The sequence below is a fragment of the Falco punctatus genome (assembly GCF_963210335.1).
Source record: "Falco punctatus genome assembly, chromosome: 1".
Classification (NCBI taxonomy): domain Eukaryota; kingdom Metazoa; phylum Chordata; class Aves; order Falconiformes; family Falconidae; genus Falco; species Falco punctatus.
In genome coordinates, this window is record NC_137580.1 from 95,813,290 (window position 1) to 95,822,862 (window position 9,573).

General features: G+C 51.0%; 1 protein-coding gene across 2 annotated transcripts; it reads right to left on the reverse strand.

Annotated features, from left to right (window-relative positions):
* Positions 1-741: 741 nt before the first annotated feature.
* Positions 742-9,174, reverse strand: P2RX4 (purinergic receptor P2X 4). 2 transcript variants are annotated; one of them, XM_080370422.1, is made up of 12 exons: positions 8,631-9,168; positions 7,771-7,918; positions 5,729-5,800; positions 5,564-5,636; positions 4,989-5,085; positions 4,724-4,804; positions 4,481-4,622; positions 4,015-4,151; positions 2,500-2,593; positions 2,350-2,415; positions 2,164-2,259; positions 742-1,442 (listed from the first exon to the last, which is right to left on the reverse strand). In XM_080370422.1, the coding sequence occupies exons 1-12, from the start codon at positions 8,759-8,761 to the stop codon at positions 1,425-1,427; spliced, it is 1,155 nt and encodes a 384-aa protein (XP_080226548.1). In that variant the 5' UTR covers positions 8,762-9,168; the 3' UTR covers positions 742-1,424. The 2 variants fall into 2 exon arrangements, with proteins under 2 accessions (XP_080226548.1, XP_080226547.1); XM_080370421.1 differs by lacking the exon at positions 742-1,442 and having other exon boundaries at positions 1,454-2,259; positions 8,631-9,174.
* Between the last annotated feature and the right edge of the window lie 399 nt (positions 9,175-9,573).

The following is a 9,573-nucleotide window of genomic DNA, read 5'->3' on the forward strand; positions in this document are numbered from 1 at the left end:
CTAGGATGAGACCACAGTGGCTTTTAGCCACTGCATGATCTAAACAGAGCATGCATAGCCTGGAGTGCTGACTCTTGGAAAGGCACCGTTTAAGTTGGGACTCAGCTTAATGCTCAGCAGCAGGCAAATAAAGAATAAAAGAGAATGGTAATGCTGTAGCAAACCCACAGCGCTGCTGGAAAAAAGGCAGCAAAGCCCCAGCCAGGATGCTGGAGGTATGGAATAGGTTCCAGTGCTCTGAAACACTAGAAAAGGTTCAGAGAAAGGAAAGAGTTCTACCTCGCGTGCCAGCGTGATCACTAGAGATGCTCAAGGCCATGTGAAGATGAAAGCCAACAAATTCTCTTAAGTTAAAGCATGTAAACCCATTAAATGCAGCAGCCCAGATAGAGGGTCTGGGTGTGGTGGTGAAAAGCATGAGAGGTACACCAGGGAATAACAGATCTGTTCTTCTGAGCAGTTGGTACCAGCGTTTGGCTAAGGCTGTGCTAGGCTAACCAACCCTGGCCTCTCACTTGCAAATCTTTTCCCTTGAATAGGGTTTTAAAGCAACAGACAAGGTGTCAGAAGAAGCTGTAGCTGCAGCAGTGCTCTTGCTGGAAGAATCATGCAAAGCAGACAGCAGCACTCACTTGGATAGTTCTCCAAGAGTCATGTAAAATAAGACAGTTCACAGACCCTAACACTCATGTGCCCCAGGGAAAAATAAACAAGCAAAACCCAACTTGCAGGACTCTAAGAGGACTGAGTGATGGTAATAGTTTATTTAAAAAGAAAGTAAATTTTAAAGTAGTACCATAAAAATCAATCAAAACAGAAAAAAATTAATCTGTATCCAGTAAGCCATTTACCATAGCACAATGGAACCACAGTGCTTTGTCTTGGTCTCTGGCCACTAGAGCTCGGAGGCACAATTAAATAGTAGGCACAGGCTCAGCTAAGCATCACAATCCTTCAGGGCAAGGAAAAGTGCCGACAACAGCGAGGACCTGCTCTCCCAAGGTTAGGAAACACCTGGCAGGAGCCATGTTCACCATAAGGAAGAATTTGTGTCTTACCCTGCACCCTCTGCTACCACTGAGCTCAGGGAAAGGAGGACTGTCAAAATGACAATGTCTCAGCAGTCCCTGTCCCAGGCTTAGCTGGTGCAGAGGCCTGGGATAAATGCACAATTCTTCCCATGTGCTTAGTGCAATTAACCTGGAAGGACAGCAGACAAGGAGCAGACCCAGTTCTCCCTGGGGGTTGGCTCCAGCCAGCAAAAGTAGCAAAGTAGTGAAGAATACCCCTTCCTCAGACTTGTTCCCCTCTTTCCTTCCAATGGAGGGGGGAGTGGGTCTCATGGCAAGGTCAGAATAATGTTCACAGCAGCAGTTTACAGCAGCAGTTGGTGCTGTAGCAGCAGGAGGTCAGGAGTTTGTTCCTTATGTCTCGCTGACTCCCTGCAAGGATCACAGATTACAATCCTCTGCCAGAAAACTCTTCTTTCTCCCCCTTTCACATAAAACCCTTGGCGCAGGCAGGCTACTCTCCGTTACTTAGAAATTGCTTTCCCAGTGCCACAAGGTGTTTTGATTCAGAAATCCACCCTCTGCAGCATCACTTCCCACCAAGCACAGGGCTGCAGGGCTGAGCTCTATCTACCCTCAGCACCGGTCAAGCAACCCTGCTGTGCCACTAAATCCTTCTACTGGCCAAACAGATCATTTGGATCCGGCAGGGAGCCATAGCTGTGGCTGTCACCATACTGGTCTCAGAAAACACCCACCCCCATTGAATAGGTTTGTTCGTAGAAACAGGAACCCCCAAAAGCCAAGAAGGAAGGATCTGATGGAGACAGAGCTGTTGTCTACAGCTCTCAGAAGGCAACTGCCAAGGACTGCAACCCAAAAAAGGGGTGCAGTGGGAGCATGACAAGTTCTTGAACATACATTTTGCTTTCCAAGAGTGGTTGCCCAGGAAACAGGACAATATTTGTTTCTAGTGCTCCTCTCTGCAACAGCTTTGAGGTAAAAATTAGCTTCTCTGATGAAGACAAAGTTTCCTCAGAGCTGTGCTTCGAAATCCCTGTTTGATGTGGACTTTCTACATCCTGTTTCAGAATCTCTCCAGAGTTAGAGAAGGAAGCAACTTTGCCTTCATTGCACCTTCACTGACGCTTACCAGTTCATAATCCTCCACATATTTGTATTTCTTCTCCCGATAGAAGTATTTCTTCTTCACACAATACAGAACAACAATGTCACACAGTACTGTTGCCTAGTGGAGATTGAAAGAGTTTAAGACAATGAACCTCAGAATTGTGGAACTAATCCAGAATCTAGTCCAAGTGCAGACAGTGTCACTTACCACGCCAAACAGCGCGAAGCCAGAGCCTATGTTAATCACAGTAGGAATTACATCAAATTTTCCTGCCTAGAAGACAGTTACAAGGGTGAATGTTTTTCATCATCTTTGAAAGCCCTCACCACAACATTTCCAGGAATTATGTCAACCTACCTTCCCAAACACTATGATATCAAAGCGGATACCATAAGCTTTGACAAGCGTCCGTGATTCAGTGCCATTACTATCCTTGTAGTATTTTGCAAACCTGGAGAAAAGATTATGTCTGAGCTTAGCTGGAAATTCTGAGGTTGCTTACATGATCATGCAACATCTAGGTGTGCCCCCCATCCCAAGAGGATGGGCTGGACATTGGTACTTCCAGAGACAAGCTCCAAATGACAGAGGGAGATTTTATGCAGACAAGCACATCCCAGGAGAAAAGTCCAGAACAGGCGAATTTAAGACAGGCATTAGCATAAGCCAAATCAGGAAACTTGCAAAGCATAGGAAGGGGAGAAAGTTAGCTTTAGTAGTGGAGCAGGACAGGAAGAAATTCAGCTACACACGAGAATCGGCCCGCCCAAGGCAGAGGCAAGCGGGAGGCTGCAGGAGTGTAGGCAGCCACGAGAGGGCAGGACCGGGAGCAGGCAGGGAGGGAGACAGCACAGCTCTGCCCGGCACGCCAAGGCTTGTCCCGCACAATATGACTCGCAGGGAAAAGGGATGAGAACAAAGTAGTGAGATCAGACTTACACTGCCACATGGTTGACTAAGCCAGGAGGAAGCAGAGAAGAAAGTGGAAGAGAAGAGAAAGGATTGGTAAGGGGCTGCTCCATGGTCTGGAATTAGCAAGAACACTTCAGAACCCGCACCAGCCAGGCTGCAATGTCCTCCAGCCGGTCTCACGGTCTCACGTGACACTCCCTATACCAGCAGGCCTGACACGTCCCAAACACACGCTTGTGCTGTCTGCATGACAGCAGCTTCAGTGAATTCATTGAAACTCCACCAAAAGAGATGTCCCGTGCTAAATGACAGTTTGTGATTCTAGAAAGAAGCATAGCCCCAAGCTATGTTTCCTCACGAGAAGGACTCTTGCAAGGATCTTGGCAAGGTGGCCAATCCATATTTTTATAGCTCTGAGTCTGGATGCAATCAGCTACCTGGCTCTGCACTGGTGGTTTTACTGGAGGTACTGGACCTATCCATACTGGCCAGAATGTATATGGTGGTGTATGCCAGAAGGATACTCCTGGTCTTCAGCTGACACTTCAACCACTTTTTAGAAGTTAGTTTTTCCTCATGCTCAGCAAAGAAAGTGCTTCAGTCTCCCATCCCCACACCCCTCAAATACTGCCCTATCAGCACACCCTGAAACAGTTTTCACATTGCCCTGCCACAGGAGGCTGGCCCAAACAGTCACCCGAATGCTGATGCAAATAGGACTTGGACACAGGCTCAGTCAGTGGAGCTTCACTGACCTTCCCGCTCTGCTCTGGTTTGCGCACAGTAAGGATCTGACCTGCTCGATGTTTTACAGCATCAGAGAAACTCTCCAAGTTTTACAGCGCCATCGAAAGTCCAAGGACTACCCGCAACTGCCAGAGGAGTACAGGCAGCTTGGAACACTGTGCCAGCGGCAGACCAAGCCTCATGGACACCAGGTGCCCTCCACAGTCACGTTACCTGAAGTTGTAGCCAGGTGAGACTGTGTGGGCAGAGTCCTTTTTGTCGAGGCGCCGGAAGGAGTACTTTGGCACACAGTGGGAAGCAGCTCTGTCAAGGTTGCAGTCCCAGTTGATCTGCAGCGCCATGACTCCACCCTGCCAAGTGGAGTAGAGAAGGTGAGCAGTTCAAGTGTCTGGCCAGCCTAGCACTAGGCTCTCTGCTGACCAGGAGCCCGATTTACAGGCCCTTGTCCCAGTCCCATTCTTTCCCCCTGCTACAGAAGAGCCTTGCACACAACCCCACCCAAACAAGGCAAGGCCAAATATTTGTTAAGTAGAATTTACTTCAGTCCTTCCAGCCAGAGCAGCACTCTCTGTTCTGCAGCCACTCTATCCTGTGGCTCACACCACAAGGCTGAGAGGGACAGCCAGCTACCACTCCTCTTCTATACAGCTGAGGCCCAAGAGCAGGGTCTGCTAAATACCTCCACAGCCATTTCCTGGAAGTTCTGCCCTGCAGCTTCAACTATTTTCCCTAAAGAAAAGATAGGGCAGAAGGGATCTGTCTGGGAGTCATAGACGCAGTTCTTGAGGTAGGTGGAGTTGATAGTGGGGAGGATGTTTCGCCTACAGGGGAACAGAGAGAGAAGATGTGTTTCATCTTCTTCCACTCCTCCAGCTCCTCTGCCCAGGAGACCAAGCAGTGCAATGCCCCCCACATTATTTACTTGCTGAAATTAAACTTGGGGTACCAAATGTTGTTCTTCACCAGAATAGTGAAGTTCTCAGCTCCTTGCAGGAACGCTGGCCTACAAAAAAATAGGAAAAAGTAGGTAAGTTCTATTTATATTTACACAAACAGGACTGTGCAGGGCCCTTGGTGATCACCTCTTCAGCTTTTCCTAATAGTAACTCGTAGGGAGAAACATCAGCTGCATACTGCTAGCCTCCTCTCAGGAGGGCCACCGCAGAATAGGAAGACAGAGTACTCACTTGGGTACATGATAGTCATCCTCCACAGGGCACCATGCAAAGACTTCACAGGTCTTAACGCTGTTGTTGTATGGTACACATTCCCCAGTCTGAATGCCTGGAAAGACATGTGAATGGAGGTACCACCAAGCAAAAATACAGAGGCAGTATGTGATACCGCCTCATGCTGAAAGCTGAGAGCAATCTGCTCAGAGGTGAAGTGCCAGTACCAAGGTCCCTGTTATCTTCCATTACAATTTGTAGTGCAATTTCAGAGAAAGAAGCATCAGGTCCTTTTTCTGAGTCAAATCCTCATCTATGTGAAATACTGCTTCATGGACTTGAGGTCTTGAAAACACCCTTACAGTTTGCTAGCTCACCAAAGCACACATCTATCCAGCATAGACCCAACGCAGTCTAAGCCAGTCTGCCTTCCCCCAGAAGAAAAATCCAAGCTTCGGTTTCAGTTCTCTTAGGTGTGAGAGAATGAGAACAAAGGGACTGAAGTGAAATGCGGCTTCCTTCACAGGAGGAAAGGCACAACACAGAGGTATCACAACACAAACTGAAAGGAGCCCTTGCAGCAGGTTTCTTACCGTTGCTGTGGGTGCTGACATATCCTGGAACACAGTTGTTCTTCACCTTGCACTCTGTTGTATCATCTGGAAGCTGCAGAGGAACAATAATTACACTAAACCCTACAAACTCTCACCTGCACTCCCACTCACACAAGGTAGAATTAAAGCAGATCCTGTACCTACCTCTGGGCAGCGGCCTTGGTGCTGGTTCTGTGTGATTATCACGTTGGTCATTACAAACACAGTGTTCTCCTCCTGAACATGCCAAACAAGAAGGAAACTTAAGAGTAACATCTTGCAAAGATTATCTAAGGCACTGTGCCAAATGTCTTTGTTGACAGAGCCCAGGTAGCCCCACAGAGGCAACTTGCTTTGGATGGTGCTGATGTAGCACCTTTAAGGAGCAGATTCCCACACATATTGCCTGATGATGCTGCCTTCAGGCAGAGGAAGGACTGTGGGACTAGCAACCCTTTCTGTCCTCCCACTTGGCCCAAATTTCCTCATTCACAATATGAAAATAGAGATCTCACAGGTCCTCAGGGGAGTTGCAAGGCAGCAGCAGAAATAAAGCTCCAGCTGCAAGTTTGAGCACAACTCCCACGCTCCTTTTTTTTTTTTTTTCCTTCCAATATACCCATTAGAAATTTGACCAGTCCTAGTTTGTTTCTTCAGGGAGCTCCACTTCCATTATTTTCAGATCTGTATGACTTGGGATCTGTTGTTTGCTTCTGCTCCACTGATAAGCAAATATAATCACTCAGCCAAAATCTGGCTAAATCTGTCAATTTTTTCTCCGCCACATCTCATGTAGACAGAGTGACCCACAACTAGAAGCTTGGCTGTACCTGCCAACCCCAAAGGCCGTCACATATTACCCACACAGCACAGATTCCCACAGACACAGTCAATCAGTAACTATAGCAATATCTCCTGTTCAGTTCCGGATCAAGTGACTTCCAGGCTATGCCTGGGATTTCTGCCAACAAGTTAACTTTGAGTTGTTTGCTTTAGAAAGCAGTAAGAAAGAGGACAGGTGGCTATCGTTGCAACTTCATCCTGAAGCCTGCTGCTCGACATCCTTGTTGGTGACATCAACAGTGGGATTGAGTGCACCCTCAGCAAGTCTGCCATTGACACCAAGCTGTGTGGGGTGGTCAGCACACTGGAGGGAAGAGGTGTCATCTAGAGGGACCTTGACAGGCTTGAGAGGTGAGCCCATGCAATCTCATGAATTTCAACAATGCCAAGTGCAAGGACCTGCACATGGGTCAGGCCAGTCCCAAGTACAAATATAGGCTGGGCAGAGAATGGACTGAGAGCAGCCCTGAGGAGGAAATCTTGGAGGTTTTGGTTGACAAGAAGCTCAATATGACCCAGCAATGTGTGCTTGCAGCCCAGAAAGCCAACCAAATCCTGGGCTGCATCAAAAGCAGTGTGACCACCAGGTAGAGGGAGCTGATTCTCCCCCTCTACTTGGCTCTTGTGAGGCCCCACCTGCAGCACTGCATCCATCTCTGGGGCCACCAACATGACAAGGACATGGAGCTGTTAGCAGGAATCCAGAGGAGGCCAGAAAGGTGATCAGAGGGCTAGAGTAGCTCTCCTATTAAGACAGGCTAAGAGAGTTGGGGTTGTTCAGCCTGGAGAAGAAAAGGCTTTGGGGAGACCTTATAGCAGCCTTCCAGTACCTACAAGGGGCTATAAGAAAGCTGTAGAGGGACTTTTTACAAGGGCATGTAGTGATAGGACAAGGGGGACCAGCTTTAAACTGAAAAAGGGTAGATTTAGGTTAGATACAAGGAAGAATTTCTTCACTATGAGAAGTGAGACACTAGCACAGGTTACCCAGAGCAGCTGTGGGTGCCTCATCCCTGGCAGTGTTCAAGGCCAGACTGGATGGGGCTTGGAGCTACCTGGTCTACTGGAAGGTGTCCCTGCCCATGGCAGGGGGGCTGGAACTAGATGGTCTTCAAGGTCCCTTCCAACTCAAACTATATTATGATTCTATATAAGTACACAGAGAGAGACACTTCTCTTGAAAACAGCTTTCCCAGGGTTAGTGGCGCAGGTGCTCAGCATGATCCACAACAAAGCAAAGCTGCTTCATTCTGTCTTATCAAGGCCATGCTGGAGCCAAAGCTGCTCCAGACCTCAGTGGACTTTGGCAGAGCGGTAGCTATTTGTTAGAAAACCCTCCCAGGGCATGTGAAAGTGATTGATACCTGAGGGGGGATGACATAGTCAGCTACATCCCAGATCCTGGCTCCCAAGGCTGATGTATTTGTCAGCGTTACTCCTTTCACCTTTGTGGTTACAGAACTGACCACAGAGTCTGTTTCCTGGTAGCCCTTCTCCCACACAAAGACCCAGCTGCAAGAGATGGATTGCAAGAAAGAAACAACAACAAAAAAACCCAGATAAGTACTGCAAACCAGCACAGGCCATGGAAATTCCTCCACTTTCCATGTGTCACCTGAAAGGGATAGTCCAGATAGTTTCATAGTGTTTCCCTACAACAGGGGTCACAGGACTAGCAAACTCCTTTCTGATTTTTGAATTTTTTGGCAGGGTGCAATTATTTCTCTTGTGCACAACCTCACTGGGCGAACGAGGACCCGCCGGGACAGTCTCTGCTCCTGTGGAGTCCTGTCCTGCCTACAGCTGGCTCTAAGCAGCCCTACCACCCCCATTATGGTTGCCGCCGGCCTCGCCTCACGACGGCGGCGGCCGCTTCCCGCCAAGACAGCCCAGCGCGCGCCCCCCTGACAGGAAAGGGGGCCCCGGCCGGCGGGAGCCGCCTCCACGCCTCACCCTGAGGGAGGCGGCCGGCTGCCGGCCCTCAGCCCCCACGTCCCCGGGGGCGCCCAGCGAGGGGCAGCCCTTCCTCCCTCACGGCAGCCGCCCCTCAGCCCCACGACCCCGGCGGCTCCAAGCGAGGGACAGCCCTTCCTCCCCCACGGCAGCCGCCCCGAGCCCCCCACCCACCACCACGCCGGTGACCGCGGCGGGGCTGCGGGCTTCCCCCGAGCGCGGCCCGGCGGAAAGGGGTCGCAGGCCGGCGCCCACCCGGCCGCTCACCCACCCGATCACGTAGGCGAGGATGGCGAGCTGCACCCCGCGGTTGATAAGCCCGACTTTGCGGCTCCGGATCAGCACGATGCGGGCGGTGTCGTACTCGAAGAGGAAGCTGTGTAGGGCCCCGCACGACACCATGGCGGCGGCATGGAAGGGCGGGCGGCAGCCTCCGCACAGCAGGCAGCGGCTGCCGCGGTCCCGCGGAGCCACAGCGCCCCGAGCAGCCCGCAGAGCGCTCCCGCAGCCCCGGGGCTCGTACGGGATCCGGCTCTCGGTTGTCTGCCAGCCGCCGGGCCTGACCGTGGCCGAGGAGGCGGCAGCGGCCGCCCGCAGCCGCCGCAGCCTGTCCCCGGGCTGTTGTGGGCAGGGCAGGGGGGTTCACCGCCGCCCTCACCCCCCTGGGGCTGCCCGGGACGGCCAGGGCCAGGCTCTGCCCTGAGGCCTCCTGCTGCTGCAGCTCTGCTGCGCCTGGAGACGGCCTTGGGAGGCGCAGGCAGCGAGTCACCGTGAGGAGATGCTCTCACCCTAGCTGCTACACCTGGGAGATATCTCTCCCGCCCCCCCCCCCCACTCCCCCCCCGCTACTCATTGTTAACAAGTTTAGGGGGAGCTTTTCACCTCCAGACGTGAGTCAGCTGTTCCTTGGAAGTCTGCTGCTGTCAGCCCTGTGCTGAGTCAGGGCTACTAAGTCTGACAGAGAAGCTCGACAGATGACCTCAGGCGAGGACCAAGATGTAACTCATAGCCAGCTCAGGGCAAGGAGAGAGCGCCTTGCCTGCAAAAGATAGCAGAAGTGTATGTAAGACTGTCACCCTCCCACCCACAGAATTAATCTTGGCTATCAAAGCAGAGCTCTGCACCACCTAATTCATGCACTTTCCGCCTGACGCTGAGCTGTCCAACACAGTGCTTATTTCAGAAACATCACCATAACTCTCATAATAGCAGGT

Bases quoted from the DNA above. Each gene is read 5' to 3' on its own strand.
- P2RX4 (XM_080370421.1), bottom strand. From the start codon at position 8,761: ATGGTGTCGTGCGGGGCCCTACACAGCTTCCTCTTCGAGTACGACACC. The intron at 5,637-5,728 runs GTAGGTACAGGA...GTTCCTCTGCAG, and splicing joins ACCAAGGCCGCTGCCCAGAG to CTTCCAGATGATACAACAGA. The intron at 2,416-2,499 runs GTAGGTTGACAT...ACTGTCTTCTAG, and splicing joins ATATCATAGTGTTTGGGAAG to GCAGGAAAATTTGATGTAAT.